Genomic DNA, 13609 nt, shown 5'->3' on the forward strand with positions numbered 1-13609 from the left:
CAAAAGATAAAACTGTTGGAAAATAGTTTGATTTTGCATAAATAAATTTATAAATTTAGTTCAAATAATTAAAAATTTAAAATTTAAAAATTCAATAAAAACTAAAATTTTAAAATTTCAAAATTTTACAAAATAAAAGTGATATTAATTTCAAAACATAATCAAAATTTAAAAATTTAAAAATTAAAATTAAAGTTAAATTTTAAAATAATAAAGTATAAAGAAAAATAAATTAATAAATAAAAATAAAATAAATTTAAATTAAAAAATATAAATTAATATGATTAAAATATAAAAGTAATATTAAAAATATAAATTAAATTGAAAATTTAAATAAAATTTAAAAAATTTAAAATGAAATTTAAATTTAAAATTGAATTTAAATATATTACAATATTTAAAATTTAATCTTTTAAAATTATATATTGAAGAATTTAAATTTGATTCTGTAAATTAAAATTTAAATTAAATTAAGATTGAAATTTAAATTAATTAAAAAATTTAAAATTAAAATTGAAAATATATTTTTAAAAAAAATTAAATTTAAAGTTAAAATTGTAAATTTGAAAATGAATTTGATAAATTAAATATTAAAATTAAATTTAAATTAAACATTTATACTAAAAGAAAATAAAAAAGACTATCTTTGAGTCAGAAATTAGAATCAGTTCAAAAAGCAGACTTTTCAAAATTCTGATTCTTGGTCCTCAAATCAGTTTCGATTCTGAAAAGAAGATAATCAGATTTAAAATAATTTGTAAACGCTCTATTGGGCCGAAAATCACTTTTCAACCCAAAGCGCTTTTAAAAGCTAGCTGAACAGCCCTATAAGCTTAGTGGTGTTTGAAGTAAAAAAAACTGCCATACATATATAAGTTAAAAACAACTCTAAGTCCAATAAAAAAAATAGATCGAGTCATAACAATCTTAATTAAGGTTCGTATAATCATTATTTCTCTGGGTCAATAATTATAATATAACAAAAGTCCATTTAAAAAATAGGAGCAGGTCCTTACGAAAGCCCAAAACAAATAAAAAAAAAAAAAAATGTAGTGGTACCTTACGAAAGCCCAACAAATAAAAATTAAAAAAAAAATAAAAATAAAAAAAAAGAAAAAAAGATCTCTCTTCACCCCTCCCTTATTTTTTCTCTTTTTCGTCCTGATTTAGCCATCCATACAATGCTTCGGGGATAAAGGGAGGAATCTAATTCCTCCAGATCTTTCGAACTCTCATACCCGCCATCGTAGTTGGTTGAAAGATGAATATTGCGTCATCTACATTGCGCACCACTCCCAAACCATCGCCGGTTGACTACGTCAAAAATAGGGAGGAATCTTGATTCCCACTTTCTTCAAGACCTTCATATTCCTCATCTTCGAAAATGTCAAATCAAATCCGACGGCCGAACAGATCCGTGCCACCGTCAACAACTTCGCTGATGACATCTACAGCATCGTCGGTTTGATACTTTCGAAAGAAGAAGGGAGGGGAATCTTTGATTCCCCGTTTCTTCGGACCCTTCAATATTTCTTCGAAAATGTCAAATCAAATTCAACGGCCGAACAGATCCGTGCCACCGTCAACAACTTCGCCGACAACATCTACAGCATCGCCGGGAAAGTATCGCCAGAAGAGGGGAGGGGAATCTTTGATTTCCCGTTTCTTCGGACCCCAAATCGAATTGGAAAATCAAATCCAAATTGGAATCAAAACGGGAATTTCTTCGGACCCCAAATCTAATGGCAAAATCAATAGGGGATTTCTTCGGACCCCAAATCAAATTGCAAATCAAGTCTATACACGAACTTAAACTGCAAATTAAGTTCATATGCGAACCCAAATTGCAAAACCCAAAATCAAAATAAACCCAAAACCAAAATAAACCGAAACCAAACCAAGTCCACAAATAAAATCCAAACCCATTCCCCAAATAAAACCAAAACCCAAACCCAAATCAAACGCAAACCCAACCCAAATCAAGTCCACAAATAAAATCCAAACCCATTCCCCAAATAAAACCAAAAACCCAAACCCAAATCAAACGCAAACCCAACCCAAATCAAGTCCACAAATAAAATCCAAACCCATTCCCCAAATAAACCTAAACCCAAACTCAAATCAAACCAAAACCCAAACCCAAATAAAATCCAAACCCACTCCACACATAAAACTAAAACCCAAACCCAAATCAAATCCAAACCAAACCAAACCTAGCCCACAAATAAACCCACAAATAAACTCAAACTCGAACCCAAATAAATCCAAACCCAAACCAAACCTAGTCCACAAATAAACCCACAAATAAATCCAAACTTGAACCCAAATAAACCCAAACCTAAATCAAGTCAAGTTCAAACCCAAACAAAACCCAAAAATCCAAATAAATCCAAACCAAACCAAGTCCACATACAAAGCCAAACGGCCCAAACCTAACCAAACTAAGTCCAAATAAACATCCAACCCAAAACTAAAATAAACCGAAACCAAACCAAGTCCACATAAAGAACCCCAAACCCATTCCAGAATCAAATCCAAACCCAAACCAAACCAAGTCCACATATAAAACCAAACCTCATGGACCAAATCCCATGAACCAAAATCAAATCTCATGGACCAAATCTCATGAACCAAAACCAAATCTCATGGACCAAATCCTATGAGCCAAAACCAAGTTCATGGACCAAATCTCATGAACCAAAACCAAATCTCATGGACCAAATCCTATGAGCCAAAACCAAGCTCATGGACCAAATCCCATGAACCAAAACCAAACCTCATGGACCAAATCCCATGAACCAAAACCAAGTTCATGGACCAAATCCCATGAACCAAAACCAAATCTCATGGACCAAATCTCATAAACCAATACCCATAGCCCATAAACCAATACCCAAATCCCATGAACCAATACCCAGATCTCATACCCATATCTCATGAACCAATTAGACTCTAATACATAGAGTTTAATATCGATCAGGTCTTAACACATATACTTAGGGCCTAATCAACCTCAAATCTAACTGAATCCTAATACATATACTTAGGATTCAATAAACTGAGACGCGATTCATCTCATCCCATCTATAAAGGTCTCCTAATCGAAGGTACCCCAATCTACAGGGGGTAATTAACAATAGATGCTTGCATCTATTGGAAGTCATGGACCCGCAAAACCTGATACACTTATATATATAAATATCAATCTGAATCATGAATACTACCCCACGGCCCCGAAAATTTCATCAACCGTGCGAGGTGCGTCATTCGTGGTGGCAAACAGTGGGTATCACTGGAATGAACTGTGAGAAATATTAGTGGGGAGCAGTGGTTTTAATTATTGTTATCAGAAAATTCCAAGGATGGGTTACATAAATTATGAAGCAATCACCAAAAATATTTTAGTTGAATATTTTAAGTGATTGTAATTTTGACGTGACCCTTTTTTTAAAAAAATAGAAACCAAACAGTAATGGACTCTTTTTAACTTTCTCGCAGTTTAACCTACCCATGATTAATTTCTAATATATTTTCCTGATTGTAGCTAGCCTTAATTACAAATTACTATCAAAACACAGAATTATTTTCTTCGAATAATGTTGTTTAACTTTGTGAAGTGTTTGTAAGTGTTTGGAAATGGTTAAAATAACTGTATAAAATAGATGTGGAAATAATATTTAACTTTGTGAAGTTACTAATAAAAACCATTTTAATTTTCTCCCTTAAAAGTATACATTAACTGAACATCACTCTTTTCCCCTGCTTTAAAATAACTAAATATCACGACAAAGAATAAAACTACAAATGAAGTTATAAAGATAAAAAAAAAAAAAAACTGAACATCACTCTTTTCCCCTGCTTTAAAATAACTAAATATCACGACAAAGAATAAAACTACAAATGAAGTTATAAAGATAAAAAAAAAAAAAAACTGAACATCACTCTTTTCCCCTGCTTTAAAATAACTAAATATCACGACAAAGAATAAAACTACAAATGAAGTTATAAAGATAAAAAAAAAAAAAAACTGAACATCACTCTTTTCCCCTGCTTTAAAATAACTAAATATCACGACAAAGAATAAAACTACAAATGAAGTTATAAAGATAAAAAAAAAAAAAAACTGAACATCACTCTTTTCCCCTGCTTTAAAATAACTAAATATCACGACAAAGAATAAAACTACAAATGAAGTTATAAAGATAAAAAAAAAAAAAAACCAATAATAATAACACTTTGAAATAACATTTTTTTTTTTTTTCGCTTTCTCTATCTCTTCTCTCTTGTTTTCAATGAATCATGCATAGTGAATTCTCAATGAATACAAATCCCCGGAAGTCGCCAAGTGAACTCTCCCTTCATCTTCTCCTCGATCGGCAGCGCGGTATAGTTTCTCCAGTCGTCGAGAAGCCCTCTAAGATCATGGAGCTTTGCGCCGAGACCGACGCAACAATTCGCATGCAATGTGCATATCTTGCTCAGATCCTTGTTAAGATTACAAAATCCTCCGCATACAGCAGTGTCTATGAATTGTATTTTCACTCCGTATTTCGCCGAAAATTCGTGCTTGATCTGGTTAAACACCCACTGCTCATGTGCACCAGTCCAATTCACCCTTGCAAGGTACCAATTTTGGTAGAAATCGATTGTCCTTTGACATGATTTCACATAGAGGAATCCTCCATTAGGGAAGTTGTTAAGATCGTCGGGATTTCCGTAATACGCATCGCTCGAAATCGTTATGTGCGCGAATAACGAGATGTGGCGCAAGGGGTTTCGGAACCATAGGATATCCACATCCTGCGAAATAGATTTGATCTTAGCAAAGAAGTTCAGAAACAAAATAAAAAAGTTTCAAATTAGATCTTCTACTTACGGGATCTGAAACGTACCGTGAAAAGAAAATTGTATCTCAACTCAAGAATCTTTTGCTGGAGCCTGTTCCTGCTCCACATCATCTCAAGATAATCTTTGGTCATGAACAGCTTCTCCTCAGCCGAGCTAGTGTTGCTCACTTTGTAGAAATAGCAAAATGGGTGCAAGGATTTGCACCTTTCATATGCTTTTAGATCAATAGCCACAATGACAAGATGGTTTAGCAGGTACTCAATGTCCTCGCCGGCGCGAAAGCTCTCGAAGAAGAGGTCGAGGAGGGAGTCCGGCGCCGCCCACGCCTCGTTGATCCATGTCATTATCACCGTGTCGTTGTCCATCGCCGCGGCTTTTAGTAGATCCGATAAATCTTCGAATTTCTCTTTCTGCTCAGCGCAAAAAATAAGAAAAAAAAATTGTACACTTTGAATTGTTAAAAAAAAAAGATTCTTTCCTACATTGTTTTCTAATATTCTAATATAGATCTTATTACAACTTTAAGTGGTGTTTAAAGAGTAATTAAAACCTATGATTACACAACACTTATATATATGTACCTCTTTAACAGAAGCTGTGTTAGCTTTACTTGTATCTTGTAATGAAGTGATCTGAGTTCCATTGGTCGAATCCAACATCTCCATTGAACTAGAACTCGTTGTTGGGTTCGAAGAGAGGTAGAATATTATGAACACGACGGCCGCGGCTGCGCCGAGGAGTAGAGAAGTGAGAGGTTGGAGGAGGTTGTTGTTGTTCTTGTTACTCATGGTCATCTTTGTTACATACACAAAAAAGAGAAAGAGTGGGGGGAATTGAGAGGTATTTTATAAGGTAATGGAGTTTTTATTTTGTTTAATTTTTTGTTTTTGGTCATGAAATTAATGGTGGTGATTAATTAAGAAAATTAACCACCAAGTTAGTCCACTAATCCCATGTGGGTGTTGGTTGGGGGCGTAATAAGTTGCTTAAATTGTCAACTCTATGGTTTATTACAAGAGCACTAAAATTACTGAACATGTTCATGAGATATTAATTAAACTACTTGGTTTATTCCAAAAGTAGGGCAAATAGAATGTATGATTATTTTGGCTCAGTAAAAGTAAATTGCTCTTTAATCTTTTTTTAAAAAAAACTTAAACTGATTGGTGGAAAATTATTTTTATTATAGATGGAGAATTTTATTTTCATTATATGTAGATCAGAGTTCTAATATATATATCAAACTAATATTCCAGTAACGTATATAATGATAAACAAATTTTTTTTTAAAAAAGAAGGAAAAACAAATTGAATTATCAGATTCTCCAATGGTATGTGATAACAAATAACAATTACTGGGTATAGTAAATAAATTTTTTGTATTCTAATTATATAAAATAATTTAATTAAGTCTCTGATTCCCAGTTGTTTAATTGTTGCATCCCATAACTCTGAGCCAACAACGTGCGAGGCATCTAGCAATTAATCTAATATTTATTTATAAAAAATTATTTTATTTACTTTTTTTAATTTAAAAAATTAAACACTTGTAAATGACATGAACATGCCTTGGAATTAATACATAGTAGAGAAAGAAAAGGGGGAGGGTGAATTAATTATTTTTTGCTTCTCATTAATTTTACTTAATTATTTTATTGTAACTGTGTGAGAGGTGATATTTAGATCCTGTATAGTGATGTGATGTGTCAACTGCTTTATTTTACATCAAATATTTAAGAAGCATTTGTAGCTTCAGATAAAAAATTATATTTTTGTAATATATATATTTATTAAATCATATCACATATTATGTGCACATGTTAGTGAACTATGAGTATGTTTGACCACACCTTAATTTGGGAAATTTTTTTTTAAAAAAACTTATTTCTTCATATGTAATCAGAAATTTAATATACATCATCATCCTCTAGCAGCTTATATATTTAGCAATATACTACTTGTTAGTTAATTTCACAAGAAATTTGATACTTCTATAGAATATTTAGAGATAACAACTTAAAAAAATTTGATATCTCACCTTAAACATCTACTTAGCTTGATAAAATGATTTACAATTACATTGTGAATGAACTGGGTAAGTTCCAAGTTTTGTTAGAAGAATTTTTATTCCTTACTCTTCTCCACATGTAGTCATGTAGATGATTTTGACCCAAACCAAAATATTTAATCAAGCATGAGATTTTTTATGCAAGTTGGTCTCATTGTAGTGACATTTACCTTCCAACTACAGCTACAGCACTCCTATATATTCTTCCAAAGTAGAGAATGCACAATAAATTAACAACTACTGGCCTAGTCAAGTGAGTATTACTCGGATTGTCGTTCTCGAGGTTCAGGTTCGATTCCTACTTATACTTTCACAAAATAGAGGCTTGTGCCTATGAACATGATTGCATTGAGAAGTTTTTGAATGAGATCTTGTTGAAATAGTTTGGTGAGTTGTATGATTTATCCTACAATCAGTTCTGATCCGAAAGTTTTCCACAAAATTCAACATTGTATCGGAATTTGGAGAATTAGGGGCTCATCACTTAAGTTTTTCTTTCTGAGAAGTTTTTGAGAAGTTTTTGAATGAGATCTTATTGAAATAGTTTGATGAGTTGTATGATTTATCCTGCAATCTGTTCTGGTTCGAAAGTTTTTCACAAAATTCAACACCGTATCGAAATTTCGATGGTAGATTTAGAGGAGGCCAAATATGGGAGAATTAATTAATTAGGGGCTCATCACTTGAGTTTTTCCTTGTGCCCTGAGCTTCTTAATATTTATAAAATTGAACATTATATTCAAGGATAATATTTCATTTCTTACAAGTCGAATTTCAACACACCTCTTATCAACAATGCACAAAGAAATTTATTCCTCCTAAAAAGAAAACAAATCAATTTCAACTATTGTTTTCTCTTTTTTTGTGTTTTTTAATGTTTGATAATAATTGTTGGCAACCCTAGCTAGTAACAAGTTCACAGTGTAACATATTCTCAGTGAAGACATATACCAGCTCTCCAAGTAAATTGCCCCCTCCTCTTCTCCTCATCAGTAGTTAAAGCTTTGTACACCTTCCAATCATCAAGAACACTTCGCAAATCGTGAAGCTTCGCTTGGAGACCGACGCAGCAATTCGCGTGCATGGTGTAGATCGTGTCGAGGCCTTTCGTGTGGTTGCAGAATCCGCCGAAATTGGCTGGATCCAAATACTGTATGTTCACTCGGAATCGGTCTGCTAGTTCGAACTTGATCTGGTTGAACACGAATTGCTCGTGGTTGCCGGGAAACTTCTCTCTCGATTCGTGCCAGTACTCGAACAGTTCGATGTTCTTTTTGTAGGACTTTACGAATAGAAATCCAGTATTGGGGAAGTTTATTGGACTGTTGGGATCACCGAAGTAGAAATCGCATGAGGTCGATATGTGCGCAGCAGCAGACATCTTCTCAAAAGGATTTCGAAGCCATACGATGTCTACATCCTGTCACCATGATTGATGATCATGCTAGAAAAAATTAATGTGATCTATAATTAATTAATAACATAATTATGCATCCCTACAGAGGCTAAAAGATCTTTGATTTTAACCTTTATATATATATATATAGAGCAGGGCTGCTGTGCTCTCAGGAGCACGGAGGCCTCCGTGCTCCTGAGCCGTTTTCGATGATGGAATTTTCGAATCGACGATCGGCTCCGTTAGACTTGATCTAGCGCATTTGAAGTTTCTAGAAAATAATTTTTGCGATTTTTCGATATCATTTACCTAGTGATCGAAAGGATTCAAAATCTATAATTTTTAATAGTTGATATCTGCCATTTTCAAGTTTAACGGTGTAGAAGTATTCAAATCAGATGAAATTTTGATAGAAAATTCTTTATACTATCTACAACAAGATCTATATTTCTGATCGAAAATTTTAGTGCTATATCACCACTTTTTATAGGATTTTTATTTTCAGCCGTTAAAAATTATTGATTTTGAATCCTTTCGATTGTTAGGTAAATGATATCGAAAAATCGCAAAAATTATTTTCTAGAAACTTTAAATACGCTAGATCAAGTTTAACGGAGCCGATCGTCGATTCGAAAACTCCATCATCGAAAACAGCTCAGGAGCACGAAGGCCTCCGTGCTCCTGAGAGCACAGCAGCCCTGCTCTATATATATATATTAGTATACTTGGTATATTTCAATGTATCTCAACTGTAGAAGATGTATCCTAATGCTCAAGAACATGTGTACTTTTGCCTACATGTATTGTCAAAATTTTTAAAGATTTTTGTTTCATAAAATAAATCCTATCATTCAAAAGTATATTTTGTCCACTTTTTTGGTTGAAAAAGTAATTTTGAATCTCCTGCATTGTAGATGAAAAAAGAAAAATGTTGTTACTATTTACAAGTAAATAAATTTGGGTTGATGAACCAAAATGCACGATTTTTATTTAGTCCTTGTTTGGCGTAGCTTTTGACGACCAAAACGCACGATTTTTATTTTTTTTCTCGGTTTGAAAATGTACGGTACGTTTTTGAAATCGGTGAAAAGTGATATATATTGGCCTAACAAGCTTATAATCTCGAAAAGGCCTACTGAAATTTTAGGCATTTAGTGAAGAATAATAATACAAACCGTGAAAAGGAAGTTGTATCCAAGCTCGAGTATGTGTTGCTGTAGTTTGACTTTGCTCCATACCAAATCAAGGTAGTCCTTTGACATGTACACTTTCTCCTCATCAAACTTAGCACCTTCTACGTACAGGAAATAGCAATGAGAGTGTACAGCTTTGCACCTTTCGAATGCCTTTTTATCCAATGTAACTACGATTAGATGATTCAAAAGATGCTCGATGTTGTCGCCAATCCGAAAGCTCTCAAGGAAGAGGTCGAGGAGAGAGTTTGGCGCTGCCCACGCTTTGTTCACCGAGGTGATGATCACGGTGCGATCTTCGGTAGCCGCTCTTTGCAGAAGCTTGAGCAAGTCCTGGTTATTTTCCTGCAATTGGAACAAGTAGGAATTTAGCTAGGATATAATGGACCTGATTATTGTCACATATTATAAGTTTTTAAAAAATAAAATATTAGCATTTCAGTTCTGAAGATATATTTAAAATCAGGGGCAAAAGTTTCATACTAATGTGTTATTAGTAGTAAAGAAGTGTTAATTTTACATTTGAATTTATAACCTTTAATTAAGCTACTTAAGTGGGACTGTTGAGAGACTAAAATTTGGAAAATTAACTCCCTTAAAATTAAGTATCATGCATGATTTGTTCTCCTTTTACATAAAAAAAAGTTATAATTCACATTCTCCTTACGTTAAGGCGGTTATAAATTACGCATTGCATTCTCTATTGCCTCGGTTATAAATTATGCAATGCTAGAATTTTTCTACGCACGAATATACATAAAATGTGCCGAGCAAATTAATGGTACAAAGAGAATGTACAAGCAAATAAGGATTGGCCAATAAAGCCAGTAACTCTATTAGCACAAAATTAACAGTATATTAATCTCTCACTTTGTACTATGTATTTGACTTTTCTTTTCTTTTCTTTTTTCTACGTACCGATCGTTTGAAATAATCAATGTACATCCAAAGGCCTCTTTGAAATTTGATCTTAATTAGCTTTAATTTCGTTCTCATATAATTTAAACTATAACAATTTGGTCCTTCTAATTCAAGTTGTAAAACAGTGAAGCCCCTTTTGTAATTCTACCATATCTCAAAATGTTATCACATCATATTGTTATTATTGTTAAATGTCACTTTTTCAAAATTAAGACTCTAAAGGATGAAGTAGAAATTCAGATGAACAAAAAGTGCAATTATGAGGATAATATCAAAATCAATTCAAACTTTCTAAGGACGAAATTAAAATCCGGATCGAAACTTGTTAGGGAGAGATATTAATTATGTCATATTGTTTCATCTCAACAAAACTAATATTACTACAAGTTTATAGAGAAAAGGTGCAAATTTTGCTTCTTAGAAACTACACAAGGTGCAAATAAAGGAAGTGCATGTCACATGCATATATATAAATAATTTACCTGTGCTATTGGAGCCAACAACATCTTTGTTTCATTCTCTGAAGGAGTAGTGGTCTCTTCAATGGAAACCACCTTTGTTTCATTCTCTTGAGGAGGAGTTCCACTAGTAATCTTTGTTGTGTTGATCTCTTCATTAGAGACCATCTTTGTTTCATTCTCTTCAAAAGGAGGAGGTGTCAACTTATCATTAGTTGTTGTTGTTGTTGTTGTAGTGATCTCTTCAATAGAAGCCATGAGAGTTCCAATATTGTTGCCTTTTCTTGCAGATAATATGAAGAGTATGAAAGCTGTGGCAAGTGATGCACCAACTAGGAAGGAAATCACAGGTTGAAGGTTCTTGGTATTGCTCATCATCTTTGATACTCCAAGAGAGAGAGAGAGAGAGAGAGAGAGAGAGAGAGAGACTTGTAATATAAGATTTGGATCTTCATAGCATTAGAAAAGAAATTATGGAAGCCATTTTAGACCCTCTACTTTCATGACATCACTGCTAAGACTTTGTCCGCTAAGCCAATCGTAGACCATCCTGTCGATCTTTGTCCATTCCATTTTAATTTTCAATCCTAACTGCAAAACAATTTCTGAAGAGATTATCTTTTTAACTCTAAGTAAAATATGCAGATCGCATGGTTAATTATTTTGATAAAATGGATGGAGATGCATGCGCTGAGTGGTCTATTGCTGACACGGTGGACAATATCCTAACAATAACTTCTTCAACCGCGTCTTACTTATTAATAACTAAATTTTTTTTAGAGTTGGGTGTGGTTATATATTATTACTATTACATTAATGAAGAGTTCGAATTGAAGATGCAAGGGACTAATTCAAATATCATTTCAAGGGGACCCCATTATGTGATCATGTCATCATGTGGATCCTACTATTCAAAGTCAACTTCATATGGTTGGTAAGTGGTAACCCAAGAGAATATATATATTTATTCTCATCTTCCAAAAAATAACTAAGAGAGATGCAAAAAAAGAGAAGAATCATCAATGCTTCCATGTAAGTCAATTACTTGTGATTGGTGCATATGAATCTACAGTAGGATTCATATACATATATATATAATATACTATATATAATAATCTACTTGTTTTCCCTTTGTTTTTTATTTTTTAAATACTTGATGTTTCCCCATGGAAAGCCCATGTGGCTAACTCATATGAAATCTTTAGTTCACACTACTTAATCATAGTTATTTTATAATATCTTAAAGTGTCCAATAGGCCCACAATTTTCTCAAAATTTTGTGACTCCCTAGCTAACTAGAGGAATAATTATTTTATTAAGTACTTAAAAAATCATTTTTTCTAATAAGAACAATCAAAAGACACTCCACGTATAGTTATTAATGCATCGTGCACTCAAACTATTAATTGTCTCGTCGTATTATAATAATATAATATATATACAGGCATGTGAATCTAGAGCATACGAGAACATGCTTTGCCCATTTTTATAACATAATTTGAAATTGTTCACTCGCGCAACCCTAGTTTGATAATACGATGGTTAAAAATATTCCTTTTATCTTTTTAAACAAAATTAAGTAGTTTTAAAGCATTTTCATTCTTTTTCTTTTTTTGCGCGGTCGTCATCATAATTTTATAGCATTAATAGTGGAAAATGGTAGAAGCAAAATTCAAACTGAACCTTAGACTCCGTGTAGAGAAGTGCACATTAATGAAACTATGGGTTTAAGAGAAGTTTTTAACCGCTTGTTTTTAGCTCAATGAAGACGGTAACGACTTTTTGATAAAAATCTTTTCAAAAGTTTTTTTCGTAGCATAAACTATCACTTCTCGTTTTGAGAATTAGAAGCTCATTTCGGCTTCTGGCTATAAGAAAAATCTAAATTTTAGGATTTAGAAGCTCTTTTTGTTTTTAGCTATTGGGATATTTTTTGTTCTAGGAGTTTTTAGCCGTTGGATGAAAGGATATGCAGTTAAGATGATAACGATCTCCTATGGTTAAATAGGTGGTTAGTTAAATAATATAATATAACGGATGAAAATGATCAAAAGGTAGATCTAACGGCAGAAAACTTAATAGTACTAATAGCTTGGTACTATCGATAGTATAATAGCCGAACTCTATATATATATAATTATGCTACTATACTATTGATAGTATTAAGCGCTTGGTGCTATCGAATTTTTAGCTGTTAGATAAAAGGATATGCAGTTAAGATGATAGTGATCCTCTAAGGTTGAGTAGATGGTTGGTTGGATAGTATAATCTAATGGGTGGAAATGATCAAAAGGTAAATCTAACGGTAGAAAATTCAATAGTATCATGAGTTTGGTACTATCGATAGTATAGTAGCCGGACTTTATATATATATATATTATATTTATATATATATAAAAGGAATATCAAAAAAAAAAAACCAAAAAAAAGGAAGTTTAGGGGTGTTCGTTAAAAATGGAAATCGTTGAGGGGTGTGGTTGTAAATTTTCTGGGCTAATGGGCTACTATGAGCCCACTTTACATTGGGCTATACTTAAAACTACGGCCCAGATCAACTTTTGCATCCAACAATTTTACTACAGAGGTGCGGCCCATAAGCTTCTTTTGCGGTCCATGACGTGGTGGCTTAAATTGAGGCCCATGACTAGAAAAATTGCATGGACCTGATCTACCATGGACCACACATAAAAAACTCTACTCACATTTATCAAATTTTATCAAATTT

At 32.8% G+C, this 13609-nt stretch overlaps 2 protein-coding genes across 2 annotated transcripts; both read right to left on the reverse strand.

The window, feature by feature from the left end:
• Positions 4211 to 5666, reverse strand: LOC109718499 (uncharacterized protein At4g15970-like). Its single transcript, XM_020244754.1, has 3 exons — positions 5430 to 5666; positions 4893 to 5258; positions 4211 to 4800 (listed from the first exon to the last, which is right to left on the reverse strand). The coding sequence occupies exons 1-3, from the start codon at positions 5640 to 5642 to the stop codon at positions 4315 to 4317; spliced, it is 1065 nt and encodes a 354-aa protein (XP_020100343.1). The 5' UTR covers positions 5643 to 5666; the 3' UTR covers positions 4211 to 4314.
• LOC109713453 (uncharacterized protein At4g15970-like) lies at positions 7634 to 11266 on the reverse strand. The gene is made up of 3 exons (XM_020237547.1): positions 10909 to 11266; positions 9488 to 9850; positions 7634 to 8336 (listed from the first exon to the last, which is right to left on the reverse strand). Exons 1-3 carry the CDS (start codon positions 11260 to 11262, stop codon positions 7851 to 7853), a joined length of 1203 nt encoding a protein of 400 aa, XP_020093136.1. The 5' UTR covers positions 11263 to 11266; the 3' UTR covers positions 7634 to 7850.

The sequence above is a fragment of the Ananas comosus genome, linkage group 1, assembly GCF_001540865.1.
Source record: "Ananas comosus cultivar F153 linkage group 1, ASM154086v1, whole genome shotgun sequence".
Classification (NCBI taxonomy): Eukaryota; Viridiplantae; Streptophyta; class Magnoliopsida; order Poales; family Bromeliaceae; genus Ananas; species Ananas comosus.

Bases quoted from the DNA above. Each gene is read 5' to 3' on its own strand.
- LOC109718499 (XM_020244754.1), bottom strand. From the start codon at position 5,642: ATGACCATGAGTAACAAGAACAACAACAACCTCCTCCAACCTCTCACT. The intron at 5,259-5,429 runs GTACATATATAT...TGCGCTGAGCAG, and splicing joins ACACAGCTTCTGTTAAAGAG to AAAGAGAAATTCGAAGATTT. The intron at 4,801-4,892 runs GTACGTTTCAGA...TCTATTTCGCAG, and splicing joins GATACAATTTTCTTTTCACG to GATGTGGATATCCTATGGTT.
- LOC109713453 (XM_020237547.1), bottom strand. From the start codon at position 11,262: ATGATGAGCAATACCAAGAACCTTCAACCTGTGATTTCCTTCCTAGTT. The intron at 9,851-10,908 runs GTAAATTATTTA...TTCCAATTGCAG, and splicing joins TGTTGGCTCCAATAGCACAG to GAAAATAACCAGGACTTGCT. The intron at 8,337-9,487 runs GTTTGTATTATT...TCATGGTGACAG, and splicing joins GATACAACTTCCTTTTCACG to GATGTAGACATCGTATGGCT.